The 23,027-nt window shown below is 48.6% G+C and overlaps 1 protein-coding gene across 1 annotated transcript in view; it reads left to right on the top strand.

Annotated features, from left to right (window-relative positions):
• The window catches only part of gabrg1 (gamma-aminobutyric acid type A receptor subunit gamma1), a 277,968-nt gene that overhangs the window by 232,456 nt on the left and 22,485 nt on the right, over nt 1-23,027 (top strand). Inside the window, exon 7 of the mRNA XM_085969629.1 lies at nt 16,889-17,041. Coding sequence (XP_085825755.1) covers nt 16,889-17,041 — 153 coding nt within the window. The remainder of the gene's footprint in view (nt 1-16,888; nt 17,042-23,027) is intronic.

The raw sequence follows: 23,027 nt of genomic DNA, 5'->3' as shown, positions 1-23,027 counted from the left end.
GTATAATGGCTTCGATATCCTGGCTGTTTGTCATTTATGAAACTTAATCAGGTTTCCTGGCTTGGCAGCTACCTGTGAGCTGTTACCGATTATTTATGCGAAGTGCTGGTGGCTTTCAGATTAGAGCCATCCTGGCTTGATCTGTTCCAAGGTGAAGAATGCATATTCTGTGTTTACCTAGCTGTCTGGCTTTACAAAGTCTTTTCACAGATTCCTGCATGTTAGGTTTCGTTTCAAGGCCTGCCTTTTTGCAGGGCCTTGCCTTTAAAATCCTGTTAGTTTTGGGTCAGGAGTTCTCGGAAGCCATTATGGGTACCCTTTTTAACAACTTGTCCATACAGGGTCCCTTTATCCATAACTTTGGGTGGGGAATGTGGGAATTTTGAGAACCCTACACTCCCCCTTGTTGATACTAAACTTGCTTTAAGTATCATCCTGACAAGGTGAGCAAAATTTCCGACCCTCCATAGTCAATCTTCACCTGCAATTACCTATCTACGATCCCACGACACATGCATTTCCCATTCTGTAAAAATGTAGTGTACATAAGCATACGTACAATAATTACAGTTGTTTACACACATCCAAGCATGGAGGGGTCCAACACCCCTGCACCACTTGGTACACATACATCTTTATTAAAACAACGCGTCGAAAATCTTTATTGAAAACAACAAAACACAAAAAAACAATCTTTATTCAGAAGTACAAAAATTCAAACAGGTGTATCTCCCTCCACCTTAACATAATGTTCCTTCCAGGTCCTTTGGTTTTGGAATTCTAGTATTTGACCTTTTCCCTTGTACTGAGTGCATACTAGGTACAATACTATCCCCAGCTGGCAAACCACGAGGATGTGGGAAGCCAGTCTAACCCATGAAGGGACCTCTATGTTTTCAAAAATGTCCCACCAGGGTGGAATCACAATGTTTAGTATCTTGGCCCCTATCTCTATTGTCTTCTGCTCTAACATGTAGAAATGTTTCTGTGAGACTATTACTGCTTTGAGTATCTTGGTAAGATGTTCTGGGAGAGGGGGAATTTCGTAGCTAAAATGCGCTACATACTTTTGCAGGTTGGTAAAAATTCTCCTTTACAGTGAGGTGAACAGTGGAGGGTTCAGGAGTGGGGACAATTCGTTCCTGGGCCACTTGAACTTCTGCCTTGGGTTTAAAGCAGAAACTGCTGTCACTTACCAGACACCAGCTATGCTGTCCATGCTGGTAGTGGGGCACACCTGTGGTGACACAGTAGTCCCACCTCCTATATATGCTACCTGTGGGGGAACATGGTCTTGTGCCATTACCTCCATGGTACAATTTATAGGTTTTGTGCCAACAGCTTTAAACCCGCACTGTGGTTTTGAATAGGCGTTCAAGTGCTCCCCGGCTCCGGCACCCTGAGAGGTGTCATAGCGTGTTCCCACTTTATGACATAAGGTGGGACCACTGTGAAACGGATGTATGCACCCCCTTGAATGACTCCAATGTTCTCTACCCTGTATACCGGCGCAGGTCGGGCTGTCCTACCCATGACCGGCATTCTCACTACTATACCCATGATGGTATGGTTGGACCGCCCACAATCCACTGGGACTGGGTAGGCCTCCGAATCTAGCCGGAGTTGACACGGGCTTAATGCATTCTCAAATGGATGGAGGGCTGCAAGGTGTTTGTTGCTGATCCAGGAGGGGACTAAACCCTGTTTTAAATCCTCCAGGTTACTGCGGCCCTCGCCCAGCAACCATGCCCCGTACAGCACGCACACCTCATTCTGTGCAGCCTGGTCTAAAGCATTTCTGTCCTCTCTTATGAGGGCATTTACAGTCTTGGTTTGTCATTCCAGCTCAGCTATTATTTCTTTTAAATGGACCGTCATGGCCTGGTCCTCATGTAACTCCACGCCTACTACCTTGTTTTCATCCATCAATATCTTCCTTAACTGTGTTTTTAAACCGTTTATCTGGGTCTGCAGTTCTATGTCATCCAGACTGTTGATGACAGAGGACCCTGTGTTAAACGCAGTAAAAACATCATTCCGCGCTCCCCTTCTTTGTCTCCCTGTATTACCAAAGTACTCGCGGTGTGTGGTGTACAGTTCGGTTTTGTCTATATTAGCAAAATCAAACTCGTAAAACTTCCTAAACATGTCCTTTAACAGGGCCTGGTATAGCTGCTCTGTCTCTTCGGGGCACATCTCAGGTAAGTGTACCTCGGTGAGGTTTAAAATCACGGAGGCCACCGCGTAGTGTACCCCCTGGTACAGTACCTGTTCCATCGGCACTAGTACTGGTCCCTTGGTGGTGGTAGGGCACCCCTCCCTGTGTGTCCTTGCTGCCTGGGTCGTGGCAGGGGCTTTCGGGGGCAGGTCACAAGCTCAGTGGCATTCACTGGGATTGGGGAGTATGGGACTATGCACGCCTTCAGGCTGGAATCCCACTCCACCCCCTCCCCGGCATCTTGCCATTGCCGATGGAAAATGATGGCTATGCCTGAGGGGCAGGCCTTCTCTGACCCCCACATACAGACATAAATCCCGTGATCTGGTTCCTACCACTTGTCCCAGCACACAGTCAATCCCCCGTGAGTCCCTGTAATCGTCCGATGGGTATTGTTCCCCAATCATTCCCACCTGACTGCCGGGTTTCCCATATTTTTGCTCAGTTTCCTGAGCCACCACCACCTATCCAAAGGAATGTCCCTTGCATGTTAAACATACACGTTTCCCTACGGTGATGCTGACCCTTGTGGCAATGACCTGTACCCTGGGGCACAGGAGGGAGGCCTCCCCATACATGAACCTGGTCTGGCTGGAGTACTGAGTTGAATTGGACCCCAGCCACCCTGGCCACCTTCCCTCGTGGAAGTAAACGGTGAGCTCCTCCGCATCCCGTTCTCCACTTCCATCGGTAACTATGGGTGCTCTCTCTCCGAAGCACCCATAGATGTGGGAGTCCTCCACGTCACCTCGCTTTCCAATGCTCATTCCTATCGGAGCGAGTAGGAGTACGCCTTCATTCTGAAATCCTTTCCTGCAAAGAGACACAAGAGCATATAGCCAGGTCCCGAGGAGATTCTCTGGCTTGGGTGAAGCATAGTCGAGTCTCACGACCTCGACTTAAATACAAACATTCAAAAAAAAATACTACTACTATATTAAAACTACCCATCACCGTGTTTAAACTTAAACTAAACACCCAAACTTAACTTAAACTAAAAACTTACTTAAAGCTATGTACATCCGCCGCCCGTCTCCGGGCGGCCAGGCTAATCTCTGTTTGGGCGGTGGCACACCACTCCCTTCGGTATGGCCGCACTGCCCTGTACTTTCAGTCCCTCACAGGGGCTCTAACAGCAATCGGTTACTCCGATGCTGCCTTCCCATGTTCCCAGCCACCCGCTCGTGAACCTGTTTAAGGTGCTCGAAGAGGTTTTGGGCGAACCTGTCCCGGTTTACCTCTCTGAGCTGACCTTCCGTGAGCACCGGGGCTAGTACATGGGTGGGGGTCCGCATAACCCTGCCAGTCATCAGCTCGTACGGGGAGTACCTCGTGCTTTTTGACTGGCTGGCCCGGATCCCCATCAGGACCAACGGTAGGACCTCGGCCCATTTTCGAGGCGAGTCCACTGTCTCTTTCCTCAACCTTTCGTTTAAGGTCCTATTCATTCTTTCCACAATCCCTGATGACTGTGGGTTGTGGGCAACGTGCCACTTCCCCTCGATGCCGAGTAGCATAAGGGTATTCTGCATTACCTGCCCGGTAAAGTGACTCCCTTGGTCGGACTCCACATACTGTGGTAGCCCCCACCGCGAGAACACCTCCTGGATGAGGATCCTGGCCATACCCAGAGCTGTGGCTGTTCTGCAGGGGAAGGCTTCTACCCTCTTCGTGAACACATCTACCAAGACTAGGCAGTACTTATAGCCTCCCTGGGTGGTGGGCAGGGGCCCGATGTAGTCGACCTGTATCGACTGATATGGTCCATCTACCCTCCTGATGTGTCCCATAGGTACCTTCCTTTTGTGGAGGTCAGGGTTGTTAGCAGCGCACACCAGACAGTCGTCGCAGAACTCGCGGACATCTTCCCTGAGTCCTGGCCACCATCCCGCCTGTTCCACCCGCTGCCAGGTGGTCTCAGGCCCGGGATGCCCCGCTCCTGGACCCTCATGGCCCAGTTGAAGGAATTCCGTCTGGTGTTGCTGTGGCACTACCCACTGTTCCCCCCAGAACAGCATGCCTTCTTTGACAGAGAGGGCTGCTGTGCTGTAAGGACACTCTACCCTTTTTTCCCTCAGTCACTGCACTAAGGACTGCCTTGAGGACGGGATCTTGGGCTTGGACCGTCTTAAGGTCCGGGGCTAAAGCTACCCCTGTACTCCCTTGTGCCCCATCCCTACCTCTGACTGCTGCCATGGGTCTGGACCCATATGGGTCCCAGAAAGTGCCTGTGCAGGCACCCTCCTTAGCGAGCATGTCGGCCTGCTGGTTGCCTTGACTACAGGGTTCTGTGGAGGAATGGGCTTTCACCTTATGGATGAAAACCTCCACTCCCTCCCACACGGCTGCTAAGATCTTCTCCAGCAGGGGTTTCACTGTGAGGGGTTTCCCGTCAGTGGAGGTGTATCCGCGGTGGGACCAGATGGCCAGGTACTCCGTACACGAATTTCACGTAAACATGCTGTCCGAGCAAATCGTGTATGGGGTGGGGGAAGATTTCGGGGTGTGTAACGACATACACTACCGCGGACAGTTCAGCCTGCTGGGCGCTCATGGTGCTGGGGAGCTTAATTGCCAGGGCAATGTTTGCCGCTGGGTCATAAACTCCACACCCTGTGAGTCGCTCACCAGTAGACACAGCGCTGGAGCCGTCCACATAGATTTTGCGGCCTGTCGGGTGTATCCCGGCCCGTAAACCTATGTCCACTTCCCAAACCCCTTCTATGGAACACTGGTGGCCTGTTCCAGGATATACCAGGTTGGCTGCGAGCTTTGGCTCACAGAGACCCTTCACCTTTAGGTCCATCTGTGAGAGGAGCAGGGTCCAGCGAGCAATGCGGGCACTGCTCACTGTTCCATCCTTGATCCTCCCACCCAGGAGCATCTGGGTGGGTGTGTGATGGGTGAGGAGGGTGATGGAAGAGGCGCCTGTGAAGATCAGTGATCTTTTCACAGCCCAATGTGTGGCCAGGAGGTGCTGCTCACAGTTGGAGTAGCTCCTCTCCACATCCGTGAGTATCCTGGAGGAGTAGACCACCGGCCTCAGCCTGCTATGCCGCTCTTGGAGCAGCACAGCACTCAGGCTGTCCCCGCTGGCTGCTACCTCCAGGAAAAACTCTTTCCCCCCATCTATGGCCCCTAGAGCTGGTGCGATCGGCAAGTCCTTCTTGAGCCTGACAAATGCTGCCTGGCAACCCTCATCCCACGCCCACTCCACTCCCTTGTGCAGGAGTCAGAGCAGAGGGGCTGCTGTGGCTGCATAGTCCTCAATGAAGTCTGTGCAGTACCCGGTTAGCCCTAGAAACAACCTCACACCCGTGACTGTGTTGGGGACTGCTAACTCTTCTACCGCTTCTCTCCTAGCCTTATCTATGGCCCTTTCTCCAGCGCATACGGGCAGGCCCAGGAATTTCACCTCCTGCTGTCCGATCTGCGCTTTCTTTGGGTTTACCTTAAAACCCTTTTGCCTGAGCAGCTCCAGCAGTTCGGCCAGTAGTGGGCCATGCTCCTCTCTCGAATCAGTGAACAGGAGCAGGTCATCCACATACTGCACCAACTGTCTGGGCTGGCTGAAATCCTTTAAACTGTTTGCCATGCACTGATGGAAAATGTTGGGGCTGTTGTGGAAGCCCTGAGGCAAACAGTTCCAGGTGTACTGTTGCCCTTTAAATGTAAAGGCAAACTTGTACTGGTCCTCCCTCCTTAAAGAGATGGACCAAAACCCATTGGAAATATCCAGCACCGTGAAAGTGGTCGCGGATGCTGGGATACTTCCTATCAGGTCGGCAACTGCTGCTACCGTGGGTGCACAGGCTGGGATCTTGCTGTTGAGCACCCGATAGTCCACCATGGCCCTCCAGGAATTGTCCGGCTTTCTAACTGGCCACAGTGGAGAGTTTACGTGGGTGGCTATCGGTTTCAGGACTCCCTGCTGTACTAAGGAGGACATGGCTGCTTCCATGTCTGGCTCCGCTTCCCTGGGGAAGTTATACTGTTTCTGTGGTCGGGCCATGGGGTCCCCGTCTACGCTGACCTCAAACCCGTTGACCCTCCCGCAGTCGTGTTTGTGTGTGGCAAATGAGGCTAGGTGGGCTCGCACAAATGCCTGGAACTCCTTTGGGGTATTACTGACCATGAGCTCAAGGTTATAACCCTCTTTGAGCTTCATGGTGCATAGGGTCCCCTTCCCTTCTTTCCCTGGGATTACTACTACCTCGCCGTCCTTTCCTGTACTTGCCCCCCATAGGCAATGATTTCTTAAATCCACCAGGATCCTGTGGCCTACAATAAAGTCAGCTCCCAGGATCCCTTTTCCACCCTCCACTTCCCACTTCATTAGGATACAGGTCCACTTAGAGCGGAGTGGTCCTAAACGAATGGTGAGCGGGATGGAAAACGAGCCGGCCTGTTCTTTGCCTGTGAATCCCGACAGACTGTATGGGACCCCGTTAGATAGAGGCGAGGTGGTGGGGTTAGCTGAATTGACCACAGTGCATGATGCCCCCATGGCCAACAGATAGGTCCCCTTCACCTATTCTAGCTCCATCTCCACGAGGGGTCTTTTCCATTCATCATACCGAAGGGAACACAGGTAAACAGGCTGCGCTGGCTCTAGTCAGGGCTGTGGGTTGGATGGGGCTGATGGGGTCAGAGCACCGGTAGCAGCTGGTATTCTCCCATGGCCAGTCAATATGGACCTCATGGTGTCCAAAAATGACTCGACCGCAGCGGGAGGAATTCCTGCCTCTGCCTTTTGGGCTGGGGCTGTGGAATTCTTTCCCTTGTTGTCTTTCCAAGGGTTTTTTCACTCCTTCCTCCAGTGTCCGTCCTTCCCACACCCGTAGCAATTGAGCTTTGTGTTGGGGGGGTTATTCCCTTCCTGATGCCACTCCTTCCTACCCGGTCCGGGTTTTACCTCATGCACCTTTCCCTTAGGTGGGTGTGCATCGGTTCCCCTACCGTTCTTATAGGCTAGGGTCAACTGTCTGATCACCGTAAGTTCGGTAGTTTGGGGATTCTTGGGGTCGAACCAGACTTCCGCCTTGGCCCGGACCTGTGGCAAGCTGTTTGCCACCAGGCAACGGAGCCAAGGGGCCAGCTGACCCTGGTTCAGGAATGCCCGATTAGGTGCCCCAGGACAGGCGCTCCTATACACCGGCCATAACCTGTCCGCGAAAGCCTGCAGGGTGTCCCCTGTGAGCTGGACGGTCTTTTCCACACGGGAGAAAGAACTTCGCTCTTTCATCCCCATGGCCTCCAGAGCTTCATCCCTGAGCTCCTCATACCTGCACTGCCCCTTCTTACACTCTTCAGAGAGGGATTGGAGGAGCCTACTCTCCAGGGAGAATAGCAGCATTTTGGCCTGCTCAGTGCCATCGCAGTCGTTGATGATGGCTGCCTGCTCTACTTCCCTGAAGTGGATTGAGGAGTCCCCTTTTTCAGAGAGCTTTGGGATATGGTTCACCATAGACCTAAGCTGTTGCGTGCTACAGGTTAATATGAACTGGTTTTGGAGGGGTCCCTCGGCATCGCCATTAACGGGTGGGCCGAACCTCTGATGCCGGGCTGGGCACATCGGTCCCAGCTCCGGCCTCTCTGGCTGGGGTTGTTCAACCTCCGCTCCCACCCCTGACTCCACCCCCCCTTGCTGCCAGACCCTGCTAAAACCTGGCGCTACGGGTGGTGGTCGTGTGACCTCCTGTTCCTCAACCGGGTCGTCCCTTGGCACTACCAGTGATGTCTGAACTGTTCTCCCCTCGTTTCCCATAAAATCCGCCTGGCCTGCCTTCGGGCTTATGAGGCACACCATGCCTTTTGCCTTCCTGAGGGCCAGGCTCAGATTTTCTATCTGTTCCTTGCAGGGGCCATGATCTGCATCTTCAAACCCCTGTTCGCTCGCTAACTTGTAAGCTGCCTTTACTTCCTTTACATAAGAACATAAGAACATAAGAAATAGGAGCAGGAGTAGGCCAATCGGCCCCTCGAGTCTGCTCCGCCATTCAATAAGATCATGGCTGATCTGATCCTAACCGCCAATCCACTATCACAGAACCATCTCCTGAATCTAACAGAATTAGACACACGAAATAGGAGCAGGATCAGGGTACACGGCCCCTGGGCCCGCTCCGCTACCCACAGGGCCATGACCGATCCGAACCTAGACTCATGTCCAAATTCCTGCCCGCTCCCCGTAACCCTTAATTCCCTTTACTTCTAGGAAACTGTCTATTTCTGTTTTAAATTTATGTAATGATGTAACTTCTACAGCTTTTTGGGGCAGCATATTCCATGGACCTACCTCCTTCTGAGTGAAGTAGTTCCTCCTCATCTCAGTTTTGAAAGAGCAGCCCCTTATTCTAAGACTATGCCCCCTAGTTCTAGTTTCACCCATCATCGGGAACATCTTCCCCGCATCCACCCGATCCAACCCCTTCACAATCTTATATGTTTCAATAAGATCGCCTCTCATTCTTCTGAACTCCAATGAGTAGAGTCCCAATCTACTCAACCTCTCCTCATATGTCCATCCCCTCATCCCCGGGATTAACCGAGTGAACCTTCTTTGTACTGACTCGAGAGCAAGTATGTCCTTTCTTAAGTATGGACACCAAAACTGTACGCAGTATTCCAGGTGCGGTCTCACCAATACCTTGTACAACTGAAGCAATACCTCCCTATTTTTATATTCTATCCCCCTAGCAATGAAAGCCAACATTCCATTGGCCTCCTTAATCACTTGCTGCACCTGCATACTAACCTTTTGAGTTTCGTGCACCAGGACCCCCAGATCCCTTCGTACTTCAGTACTTTTAGTTTCTTGCCATTAAGATAATAACTTGCTTTACGATTTTTCCTGCCAAAGTGCATAACCTCACACTTTCCAGTATTGTATTCCATCTGCCAAATCTCTGCCCACTTATTTAGCCTGTCTATGTCCCCTTGCAGGTTTTTTATGTCCTCCTCACTCACTACTTTCCCTCCCATCTTAGTATCATCTGCAAACTTTGATATGTTACACTCGGTCCCCTCCTCCAAATCGTTAATATAGATTGTAAAGAGTTGGGGACCCAGCACTGACCCCTGCGGAACGCCACTAGTTACTGATTGCCAGTCTGAGAATGAACCATTTATCCCAACTCTCTGCCTTCTGTTAGATAGCCAAACCTCTATCCATGCCAGAATATTACCCCCAATCCTGTGATTTTTTATCTTAAGCAATATCTTACTTTCTCCTCCTGCTCTCTCACTTGTCTTGCTAGGCGGGCGTTCTTTTCCCGCAACCTCAACTCATTACCCTTGGCTTCGGTGACCTGGCACTGTAGGTATTCCAACTTGGCCTTATGTTCTCCCATTAAATGTACCCTTTCCTGATTCAGGACCTGCAATGCTACCAGTAACTTCTCCCCTGCTAGAGTCTTGTCCTGGATCTCCAGGGCTGACTCCTTTAACTTGGCTGCCTGTGCTGCAACGAGCCTGTCCAAAAGCTGGACCTGCTTCTTGAAGCACATCAGCTAGACTGCCTTCTCTAGGGATTTCTTGTGCTCCTTCCCTTCTGTCCACTTGGCTGCAGCATCTTCCAGACGCCCAGCCTTTAACAGATTGGTCATCCACTTCTTTGTGATATTCACCTTACTAAACACATAATCAGAAATCCTTTCCTCCAGCATGGTTTGCTCATCCGAACCATTGTCTACTGTATCGCACCCCTGTTGCCGAAGTCCTGCCGCAGTCGCCATTTCTGTAGGGGGTGGCATGTGCCCAGCTTCACCTCTGACTGTCTCTGAGCGGTTGGAGACGCTCCCACACCCCTGAGTTCTAGACACCAGACTTAGGTACAGGTGGCGATACAGAAAATCGAGTAGACAAGTGGTTTGGTGCAAGAAAATCAAAATTTTATTAAAGGCAGAATAAAACACAATCTTACTGAAAATTACTGATATAGTTACAGGCATAAACAATTAATACACTTATTTGGGAATGGGGAACACATGGCACATCGAGGGAAACAAATACATTAAAAATCCCCTTATCCTTATCCCACCCCCAATACCTAACTAGATTAAGCTACGAGGGGCCGGGAATTCATGCTCACCAATTCGAAGCCTGTTGCTTTAACTGGTTGTGGGTTTTGAGGTTCACTCTTTTGTCCTTTGGGGTTCGTCTTCGTCACGTGGTCACAGGGCGCATTGATGAAGTTGTTTGTGCGAAGCACTCTCTCTTTTCTCCGTTAATGTCTTCGTTGGGTACTTTGTCACGATGGGTCTTCTGCTTCTTCGGGCGGTCGCCAACGGTATTACTGCGGTTGGCGGTTTTTTACCGTTAAGATTTTCCTACCCAAGCTTCGAACACCAGCTTATTCTTAATTGGGCTTTACTGTCCATGCATCAAACGCCAGCTTATAACTAGGCCGTTTGTCTTGATTTTACTGTCCATGCTCCGAACGCCAACTTATTCTTAAATTGGGCTTTACTGTCAATGCATCAAAGGCAGCTTATAACTAGGCCGTTTGTCCCCCAACGCGCCTTCCCGCTGCCCTTTTCTGCCTTTACCGGCTTTACCGCTCTTCTCGTCTTGTCTCGTCTCGCCCCGTGTGTCCTGTGCGTTTTTGAATTCAGTTCTCGTTCTCCTCCCTGTTTCGCCCCGGTGTTGTAATGGGCATCCTCGGTGTCGGGGCGAGCAAGAGAGTGAGCGGCAAGCGGCAAGAGCAAGAGATAAGAGCAAGAGAGCGATCACTAATGATGGGCCTACAATTATACCCATTCTTCACCCCTTATCTGCGCGCCAAATCAGGTCAGTCCTTTGTCTAACTTTTTGCAGGCTCGTTAAAAATGATTATAGCCATTTACTTTAACGACTTCTGGGGTGGTTTTCTCCTGGTATAATGGCTTCGATATCCTGGCTGTTTGTCATTTATGAAACTTAATCGGGTTTCCTGGCTTGGCAGCTACCTGTGAGCTGTTACCGATTATTTATGTGAAGAGCTGATGGCTTTCAGATTAGAGCCATCCTGGCTTGATCTGTTCCAAGGTGAAGAATACATATTCTGTGTTTACCTAGCTGTCTGGCTTTACAAAGTCTTTTCACAAATTCCTGCATGTTAGGTTTTGTTTCAAGGCCTGCGTTATTGCAGGGCCTTGCCTTTAAAATCCTGTCAGTTTTGGGTTAGGAGGTCTCGGAAGCCATTTTGGGTACCCTTTTTAACAACTTGTCCATACAGGGTCCCTTTATCCATAACTTTTGGGGAATGCGAGAATTTTGAGAACCCTACAGAAGTAATTCTGCCGTCCTTACCTGTTCTGGCCTTTATGTGACTCCAGACCCACAGCAATGTGAAGGACTCTTAACTGCCCTCTGAAATGGCCTAGCAACCCACTCAGTTGTAACAAAATGCTACGAAACATAATAATAAGAATGAAACTGGACGGACCACCCGCCATCGAACTTGACTACGGCTACGGACATGGCAATGACACACCCAGCCCAGTCAACCCTGCAAAGTCCTCCTCACCAACATCTGGGGACTTGTGCCAAAATTGGGAGAATTGTCCCACAGACTAGTCAAGCAACAGCCTGACACATTCATACTCACAGAATCACACCTTTCAGACAATGTTCCCAAACTCCTCCATCCCACTGGCAGGACAGACTCACCAGGGGTGGCGGCACAGTGGTATACAGTCAGGAAGAAGTGGCCCTGGGAGTCCTCAACATTGACTCCGGACCCCATGAAGTCTCATGGCTTCAGGTCGAGCATGGGCAAGGAAACCTCCTGCTGATTACCACCTACCGCCCTCCCTCAGCTGATGAATCAGTACTCCTCCATGTTGAACACCACTTGGAAGAAGCACTGAGAGTAGCAAGGGCACAGAATGTACTCTGGGTGGGGGACTGAGCTGGCCAAGACCTGAAGGACATAATTGCCAGTCTGGGCCTGGAACAGGTGGTGAGAGAACCAACATGAGGGAAAAATCTACTTGACCTCGTCCTCGCCAATCTACCTGTCACAGATGCATCTGTCCATGACAGTATTGGTAGCAGTGACCACCCTAAAGTCACTGTGGAGACGAAGTCCTGTCTTCAGACTGAGGACACCCTCCATCGTGTTGTGTGGCACTACCACCGTGCTCAACGGGATAGATTCAGAACAGATCTAGCAGCTCAAAACTGGGCATCAATGAGGCGCTGTGGGCCATCACCAGCAGCAGGATTGTATTGCATCACAATCTGTAACCTCATGGCCTGACATATCCCTCACTCTACCATTACCATCAAGCCTGGGGACCTGGTTCAGTAAGGAGTGTAGAAGAGCATGCCAGGAGCAGCACCAGGCATACCTAAAAATGAGGTGCCAATCTGGGGAAGCTGCAACACAGGACTACATGCATGCTAAAAAATGGAAGCAGCATGCTATAGACAGAGCTAAGCGATCCCACAATCAACGGATCAGATCAAAGCTCTGCAGTCCTGCCACATCCAGTCATGAATGGTGGCAGACCATTAAAGAACTAACGGGAGGAGGAAGCTCCATGAATATCCCCATCCTCAATGATGGTGGAGCTCAGCACGTGAATGCAAAAGACAAGGCTGTAGCATTTGCAACCATCTTCAGCCAGAAGTCCCGAGTGGATGATCCATATCGGCCTACTCCTGAAGTCCCCACCACCACAGAAGCCAGTCTTCAGCCAATTCAATTCATTCCACGTGATATCAAGAAATGGTTGACCACACTGGATACAGCAAAGGCTATGGGCCCCGACAACATCCCGACTATCGTGTTGAAGACGTGTGCCCCAGAACGAGCCGCGCCTCTAGCCAAGCTGTTCCAGTACAGCTACAACACTGGAATCTATCTGACAATGTGGAAAACTGCCCAGGTATGTCCTGTCCACAAAAAGCAGGACAAATCCAATACGGCCAATTACCGCACCATCAGTCTACTCTCAATCATCAGCAAAGTGATGGAAGGCGTCATCGACAGTGCTATCAAGCAGCACTTACTCACCAATAACCTGCTCACTGATGCCCAGTTTGGGTTCCACCAAGACCACTCACCTCCTGACTCCCCAAAGCCTTTCCACCATCTACAAGGCAGAAGTGAGGAGTGTGATGGAATACACTCCACTTGTCTGGATGAGTACAGCTCCAACAACACTCAAGAAGCTTGACACCATGCAGGACAAACCAACCCGTTTGATTGGCACCCCATCCACCACCTGAAACATTCACTCCCTCTTCCACTGGCGTACCGTGGCTGCAGTGTGTACCATCTACAAGATGCACTGCAGCAACCGCCAAGGCTTCTTCGGCAGCACCTCCCAAACCCGCGACCTCTTCAACCTAGAAGAACAAGGGCAGCAGGCACATGGGAACACCACCACTTCCAAGTTCTCCTCCAAGTCACACACCATCCTGACGTGGAAGTATATCGCTGATCCTTCATCGTCGCTGCATCAAAATCCTAGAACTTCCTACCTAACAGCACTTTGGGAGTACCTTCACCACACCGACTGCAGCGGTTCAAGAAGGTGGCTCATCTCCACCTTCTCAAGGGCAATTAGGGATGGGCAATAAATGCTGGCCTTGCCAGTGACACCCACATCCCATAAACATGAATAAACACTACTCTGTCTCACTGGACCCACTGAGGTGCGCATATCTGCACTGCTACTGGGTGCGCATGGGTCTGCTGATGGTGCACCCTCAGAGAGTGGAGCTTCCTCTGAGGAGTCGTCTTCTTCCTCTGGCTGGACAGTGAGGTGGGTGGGGTGGGGGGGGCACTTGTTGGACCTGTGGGAGAGTAAAGAGATGAATTAGAATTCTTATGATAATAATGTGTAACGACACCATTATGCACATGATGGCATTTTACTGGCTGCTGACATCAAGTCTCCATGAGTGACTGTCGTATGCCATGTGGCTGTTCTGTCACCAGGTTGCTGGGAGGTCCCCCTCTCTCCATCTCCCACTGCCAGCAGCTCTGCAACTCCAGTGATTTGCAGCGCCTCCTCCTCTGCTGGAGTCAATTTGATGAACATTGGAGGGCCACTTCTGGTTTGTTGCCTCTTCCTGTTGTTCTGGGCTCTCTTTTTTTCCTGCAAGGAGGGAAAGAAGAGATCTTTGAATGAGAGTGATGGAATGGATGGGCTACATCTGTAGAGGTTGACTATGAGGGAGTGGCGTGACATTGCCAAATGGTCTCCTTCTGCGGTGTTACTTCCTATAATTGTTTTAGGCTGAGGGTAAGTATCAGTGGTGGTTAGTCAGATGGGGATGCAAGTAAGTGCATAGACAGTGAGGGAGGGGTATACCTGCAAGGTAGGTTGGTGTGAGGATTGACGTGCAGGAGTAGGCTTGGGAAGGCAGAGTGATAAGGTTGGGGTGACACACACATCAGGATGTAGGTGAGTGTGGCATTGCACTCACCTTTCCTGACCTCATGAGATCATTAAATCTTTTCTGGCACTGGATTCAGGACCGCCTTACTACAGCCCTGCTGCTGACCACCTCCACAATCTCTGTCTCCTGGCTCTTCTTCTGTGCCCATCCCCAGGGAACAGGACCTCCCTGCGTGGTCTGACTCCCAGGGAGGCATCAGTGAATCTGGGCACAGCTTTCTGACTCCATGACCCACACAAATCGCTGCGATATCCAGCAATTTCCACCTCTCCCAACCACCTTTATGCCTCATCCAACAACCTTCAACTGGGATGTGTGCAAGGCTGCTTTAAATATCCGAGCTGAAAACGAGTCATTGGTGACGTCAGCAGACCCGTTCCATTTAGTTGGGCCGGGAAACCCACATGGCTGTTTCAATTGATGTAATTGAGTTAAACGTGCAGTACAGAACGCGTTGATAAAACTTCAGGATAGTGATCTGCTACGTGGCCCGCACACACCCGCGCTGATGCTCAGGTAAAGATTCCAGCCATACTCCCTGAATGGTAGTGGAAGCAGATTCCATAGGAACTTTCAAAAGGAAGTTGGAAATATACTTGAAGAGGACTAATTTGCAAGGTTATGAAGAAAACGCTGGGGTGTGGGACTAATTTGGACAACTCTTTAAAAAAACAGGCACAGGCATGACTGGCTGAATGGCTTCCTTCTGAGCTGTAAGATTCTGTGGCCTAGAAATTCCAGTATGCTGGAAACCTGTTGGTAACAGCGCCAGCCAAGGTGAATGGATGCCCACTGAGAGAGCGCAGGCAGCACCAGTATTTTAGTGTTGCCTGCTATTTAACATCAGCAGTACGGAGAATTTGTGGATTAACACGCTTTTCCAGTGCTTAGCTCAGCAGGAGGCTGAATTTTGCGTCTGTGTCGCACTTGCAGTGAAACAGAATGGGGAAGAAACGAGTGAGCCTATAGGCCATGCACAGAACAGTTGCCGTATTTGTGACAATAATATTAACCTGTCACTCGCTTAGCAATCAATGTTAAGCAAACCACCAAAAAAGAATTTAAACTGTACCTACAAATCTCAAGGGTTAACTCTCAAGACTTAGGTTTGCAAATAATATAAATACTGCTATGTGGGAAGTCCTGGCTGTCTTGCATTTGTCAGTTGAAGCGTCCTCATGGCTGTTAACACTGCAAAGCACTTTTAGGGGCTGCACGCACGGGCGTGCTTTGGAAAGGTCGGCAAGAGGAGCAGCAATATTCAAAATGGATGAGTGGCCGTCAATTTGGTGTTGCACGTCGATTGACATCACGCTCCGACTAATTACAATACTTTGGGCTAGTGCAGTCGGGACCTGCTGGCAGCGAGTGAAAGTTTCCCCAAAATGGGCCTTAACGCTAAGACCTTGAACTTTTAGCCATGTGATTCTATTTAATTCTATCCTTGCTGCTAAAATATTTGTCTAAGGTACATGTCCATGAAAAATGACTACCTGTCACGTGCAGCACCCTGTCACTATTCATCTCATCATAATTCCTGTTTTCTCTGGTCAAAACAGCTGCAGTCCTTCAATGCCCAGCAGCTATTTGAGGTTCTGTAAGAATCTTCAACCACCTGGTGGAACCAGCAGCCGAGGTCCTGGGCAGGTGCATCCCAGCACTTTCACCAGGATGCACCCATTACTGATTTTCATATCTGGGTGGGGCACAGTTCCGATGTTTAGTGGCCATCTACACTAGATGAACTGCAGTTGATCCTATGCTGGATTCCTCTCGGGATATGGGAACTCCTGGCATTGAGAGTTCCCAGCCTCATCCCTATTATCCAGCTGCACATGTAAGGGCAGAGGCCCCACCCATTTGGCCTGGGACCTGATGTAAATGGGCCTTCCCGATTACAGTGGGAATGCGCCAGAAGGGCCAGAGATTTTTGGCCCCATCAAACACACTGAGATCCCAATATGTTTTGTTTATTTATGACAGTTTCATTTTAGCACTGTGTTAGAATGTCGGTGCACTAATTAACTGTCACAGATTTTTAAAAATGTTCCCTCGCCATCCTGTTCATGTGGAAGGTCTCCTGATAACACCATTACATTCTGAATAACTGCAAATACACTTTATAATGTAATCAAGGAAGATGCAATCAATCAATTCTATTGATAAGGTGATCAAAAAAGTATTGGGATAAACAATTTTTATTTAGTGACTCATCCTTTAATAAATGCTGTTATTCTAATTAACTAAAATGTGATTTATTTTTTTTCTTTACAGGAGATTATGTCATAATGACAATATTCTTCGATTTAAGTAGAAGAATGGGGTACTTCACTATCCAGACCTACATACCTTGCTCACTTACAGTTGTCCTGTCATGGGTGTCATTCTGGATCAATAAAGAGGCTGTGCCAGCGAGAACCTCATTAGGTATGACTTGATTCTAAACAGATATCTGCTTTTTAGTGTCAAAATGTTGAATAGTTTATGAAGCAGTTAACATGCATAAACTGCTTTGTTAAAATGGACATTCACAAGAAATTAATACAGTTTAAAGTAAATTTGTTTAAAGCTGATAGAACTATAATGATATGGTATTAAGGTAGCCCGTAGGTTATTTGGGAAGATATCTTACACACAACCAGATGCTAAGATTGAGTAAACTGTTATGTTTCTCGCTTCTGTTCACCTCAGGCGTAGCTGTAATGTTTGAAAGCAGTGATTGGTAAGCTGCTGAATATCCAGTGTGTGGAGGATGGTATAACTCACAAGTGCCATGTGCCTGTGCAAGATAGGCATATCCCTATCATCTATGGGATCAATTTAATATTCAACAATTTACCATTGAGAATTTGTTTGAGCCACAGGATAGAGTAACATAAGTTTTTTTCTTAATCTGGTCTTCACAGGGGAAGCACTTTTAGAAGGCATTTATACTACTTATCATGGACATTATGAGATGGTTTCAGCTTTTTAGTGATGCAGGAATCGTAGCATTACTGTAGCTGCCTTGTTATCGATTCATGGTTTGAGGCTGAGTGTAAAACAATTTGAGGAGGTAGACTCTAGGCTTTACACAAATTGGTGCATGACTCAAAACTGAAAAAAGCAACATTTTAAAACTTTAATATTGGAGGTTAAAAGTTTACAAAAATGCTAAATGCATGCATGTATGATGCCTGCTGGATAACTGGGGCACTTTCCTCACCATGACTGCTTGGAAGTATTTGGCTGCCATCTTGAACATTCCCTTTAGCTCGGGTCAAGGTTAGAAATCAAAGGCAAGTACAACAACAACAACAATTTGTATTTATATAGCGCCTTTAACATAGTAAAACGTCCCAAGGCGCCGCACAGGAGTATTATAAGACAAAAATTTTGACAACCCCAAATAGTACATTGCAATCATCTGAATTTGTTTTCAGACAGGCTCCATGAGGTCCCAGTCCCTAGGGTCAGCAGCTCAAGGAGGACTTACTCTGGCCCTCTGTGCCAGCAGGTTTATGCTCCAATACCTCCACTTCCACTTGCTGCTCCTCACTTGTACTCAATCTCATTATTTAGTATGATAAAAGCTACAGTAAAAATAGAGACTCTGGTAAATAAAATGGAGGAGAAACAATTTAAATTGCACTTCCTTGGCAGTAGTAGTGCTTTAGCGAGCATTTTTGCTTTCATGTGGTAAAACTTTCTTAAATAGTAATGGAATGCTTGAATGTATTTAGAAGTCCAAGTGAAGCTTGGTACCTCAAACCTGATAACATCCAACTTTACCTCTCCACCACTTCTCTTGAACTCTCTACTGCTCTGTGCTGTCAGACTGCTTGTCCGACATCCAGTCTTGAATGGACCACAATTTCCTGCTGTTAAGCTTTAGAAAGACAAAAGCCATTGGGGGAAAAATGGGGTATCGCCTATTTTGGGATGTTAATATCGGCCGGGTGCAAAGTTTAGCACCTGGCACTAATTATAGTCTCCGACTGCAAAATTCGCCTCTATCACCCCCCCTAATTGTTTTGAGCGCAAAATCAGGCGCTACACACCTCTCAAGGTGCAAACGTCGGGGAGCGAGGCACTACCTCAGAACGTTACCGAAGCTTAGGCGATGTCAGTTACCATGGAAGCCAGACAGACTGGCGCCTTCCAGTTCTTAAAGGGGAGGGGCCATCTTGCTGGCCAGCCACACTCTGCTCATTGCAGCCTTGAATCTCAGCCTGGAGAGAGCTCTAAATCAATTGTGTTGGAAGCACTAATGGATCGGCCCAGGGAAAGAGTTCGGTGCTTAGGAACCTCAAAAGTGCTGCTGAGGGCTAAAACTCCTTAAATCTTTCCAGACATTCTCTCTGCCTCTCAACCTGCGTGTACCAAAACTTTTGTCGACAAGAAAAGGCAGGAAGCGCCTGCCTTTAAATAGCGCTCCCCCAGTCCCTTCCTGATTTGAAAACATTGCCCTCTACCTGTCGTTCCTGTGGGCACAGGAGATCATGGCGGTAGTGTTTAGCGCTGCCGCAAAATGACTGGTCAATTTCGTGAGCGGCGCTAAAATCGCCGTGCTCAGGTGCAAAGTTCCTAGCGCCCCTTTAGCGCCCCCCCAGAGGCGCTAACGGGAGGTGCCAACCAACTGAATTTTTCCCCCAATGTCTTCAGTCCCCACCATGAACTCTGTTCCCCTCCCCAGACTGAACCAGACCGTTTAAACATAGGAACATAGTGATATAGGAACAGGAGTGGGCCATTGAGCCCCTTGAGCCTGTTCCACCATTCAATGAGAACATGGATGATCTGCGATCTAATGCCATATACCTGCCTTTGGCCCATATCCCTTAATGCCTTTGGCTAATGAAAAGCTATTAATCTCAGGTTTAAAATTAACAATTGCCATTTGTGGAAGAGAGTTCCAAACTTCTACCGCCCTTTGTGTGTAGAATTGTTTCCTAATTTCTCTCGTGAAAGGTCTGGCTTTAATTTTTACACTATGCCCCCTAGTCCTAGAATACCCAACCAGCGGAAATAGTTTTTCTCTATCAACCCTGTCTGTTCCCCTTAATATTTTGAAAACTTCGATCAGATCGCCCCTTAACCTTCTAAATTCTAGGGAATACAACCCTCATTTTTGTAATCTCTCCTCGTAACTTAACCCTTGAAGTCTGGGTATCATTCTGGTAAGCCTACACTGCACTCCCTCCAAGGCCAATATATTATTCCTAAAGTGTGGTGCCCAGAACTGCTCACAGTACTCCAGATGTGGTTTGTGATCTTGGCATCCTATTCGACACTAAGTTGAGCTTCTGACTCCATATCCTCTCCCTTATAAAAGCTATGAATTTTCACCTCCATAACATCACCAACTTCTGTCCCGACCTCAGCCCACCTGCTGCTGAAACCTTCGTAGATGCCTTTGTCAGCTCAACACTCAACTACTCCCCTGCTTTTCTGGCCAGCACCCATTCTCCACAATCTCTAGAAAATTCCCCTCACCCAAAATCCTGCTTCCCATATTCCTATTCCGCACTAAGTCCCGCTTGCCCATCACCCCATGCCTCGTTCGCCCACATTGGCTTGTGGTTTCCCAATGAATTAAATTTGAAATTATTATCCTTACATTTAACTCTCTCGATGGTCTCACCCTTCTCTGTCTGTAACACCCAGCAAACACTCCTTTCTTCTGACTCCATCATCTTGTGCATTCTCCTTTTCTTTGCCTTAAAATTGGCAGTTGTGCCTTCAGCCGTTGAAGCCTTATACTCAGGAATTCTAGATTCATAGAAACGTACAGCACAGAAAGAGGCCATTCGGGCCATTGTGCCTGTGCTGGCTCTTTGAAAGAGCAGTAGTGCTTAGTCCCTCATCCCTGCTTTTTGTCCGTAACCCTGTAAGTTGCTCATCCTCAAGTACCTGTCCAACTCTGTTTTAAAATTATTTACGGAATTAGCTTCCACCACCTTTTCAGGTAAAACGTTCCAGATCCCGACAACTGAGTGAAAACATTGCTCCCCTCTAGATCTTTTTCCAATGATTTTGAATCTATGACATCTAGTTATTGATCCACTCCCCAGAGGGAATATTTTTTTCCTACTTACTCCATCAAAACCTCTCATCTTGAAAACCTCTATCAGGTCACCTCGTAACCTTTTTTGTTCCAAGAAGAACAGTCCTAACTTTTCCAACCTCTCCTCAAAACTGAGCGGCAGGAGACAGAAAGTAGGGATAATGGGTAAGTACTCAAATTGGCAGGATGTGACTAGTGGTGTCCCGCAGGGATCTGTGTTGGGGCCTCAGCTATTCACTATTTATTAACGACTTAGATGATGGCATAGAAAGTCACATATCCAAATTTGCTGGTGACACAAAGATAGGCGGCATTGTAGGCAGTGTAGATGAAAGCATGAAATTACAAAGGGATATTGATAGATTAAATGAATGGGCAAAACTGTGGCAAATGTATTTCAATGTAAGCAAGGATGAGGTCATCCACTTTGGACCTAAAAAGGATAGAACAGGGTACTTTCTAAATGGTGGAAAATTAAAAACAGTGGATGCGCAAAGAGACTTGGGTGTCCAGGTACATAGAGCATTAAAATGTCTTGAACAGGTACAGAAAATAATCAAAAGGCTAATGGAATGTTGGCCTTTATATCTAGAGGACTAGAATACAAGGGGACAGAAGTTATGCTGCAGCTATACAAAACCCTGGTTAGACCACACCTGGAGTACTGTGAACAGTTCTGGGCACCACACCTTAGGAAGGATATATTGGCCTTAGGTTTACCAGAATGATGCCCAGACTTCAACCATAGAGTCATAGGGGGAAAAATTTGGTTGGTTTGCGCCTCCCATTAGCGCCTTAAGAGGATGCTAATGGGGCGCAAAGCAACTAGCGCCCGTGCGCGGCGATGTTTGCGCCGCTCACAAAATTATCTAGATATTTTGCGGCGGCGCTAACCACTACCGCCACGATTTCCTGCACCAGCAGATCGTGACGTTAGTCGAGTGCGCAACGCCCCGGCAGCGCCCCAGACTGGATATTGAGTGGCGCCCCCTGTATTACCGTGGGCCGCTAACAACGACAGGTTGAGGGGAGCGTTCTGCAGTCGGGAATGGACTGGGTGAGTGCTATCTAAAGGCGACTGCTTCCTGCCTTTTTTTGTCGGCAAAATGTTTGCACCATGCATTCTGAGTGAGAGAGAGAGACTGCAGGAGATATTCAAAGCTGTGTTAAGGAGTTTTGGGTACTGAGCAGCACTTTACAGGTTTTTTCTGATTTGATCTTCCTTGCATCGATTTAGAAGAGAATATGGGGGCTGCACTCTGAGCTCTTTCCCTGGGCCTCTCCATTGTTCTTTCCAACAAATTTGATGTACAGGTCTCTCCAGGCTGAGATTCAAGGCTGCAATGAGCATGGTTTGGATGGAGAGCAAGATTGACCCTCCCCTTTAAGAACTGGCTGGAGCCAGTGTGTCTGTGTTCCATTGCTGACTGACATCACATGAGCTTTGCCAGCGCTCTGAGGTAACGCCTCGCTCCTCGGCCTTTGCGCCTTAAGGCAGGTGTGTAGCGCCTGATTTAGTGCTCCAATCACCACCAGGGGCGATAAAAGCCAAGTTTGCAGTCGGAGGCGATAATTAGCGTCAGGCGCTAATCTTTGCACCTGGCCGATAATTGCGCCCCAAATGGGGCGATACTGAATTTCTCCCCCATAGAGTCATAACGGCATATAAGGAGGCCATTCAGCCCATCGAGTCCATGCCGACTCTCTGCAGAGCAATCCAAACAGTCCCACTCCCCCGCTCTATCCCCATAGCCCTGCAAGTTTAATTCCCTCAAGTGCCTATCCAGTCTCCCCTTGAAAACATTGATAACACCATGATCTCATCAAATGTTGGAACAGGCTCGAGGGGCTGAATGGCCTACTCCTGTTCCTGTGTTCCTATGTTCCCTCATCCCTGTTAACATCCTGGTAACATCCTGAGTTATGTTTTCCCTGAATGCTCTCCATTCCTCAGTTACTGCATTATCCTGCAATCGCATATTCTAATATACCTGTGCTAGGTCCCTTCTTAAATCACTGAAATGAGCTCTTGCCCAGTTTAGCATTTTTACCGTTGATATTTTCTGGTCTCCTTCCATAACTACTTTAAACCGAATTATGTTATGGTCACTGTTAGCTAGATGATAGAATCATAGAATGGTTAGAGCACAGAAGGAGGCCATTGGGCCCGTGGAGCCCATGCCGGCTCTCTGCAAGAGCACTTCAGCTAGTCCCACTCCCCTGCCCTTTCCCCGTAGCCCTGCAAACATTTTTCCTTCAGGTACTTATCCAATTTCAATTTTGAAAGCCACGATTGCATCTGCCTCCACCACCCTTTCAGGCAGTGCATTCCAGATCCTAACCACTCGCTGCGTAAAACAGTTTCTC

This window comes from Somniosus microcephalus, chromosome 2 (genome assembly GCF_052327205.1).
Source record: "Somniosus microcephalus isolate GS21.2 chromosome 2, FLI_Smic_1.0, whole genome shotgun sequence".
NCBI lineage: Eukaryota > Metazoa > Chordata > Chondrichthyes > Squaliformes > Somniosidae > Somniosus > Somniosus microcephalus.
This window is presented reverse-complemented; position numbering and strand designations above follow the sequence as displayed.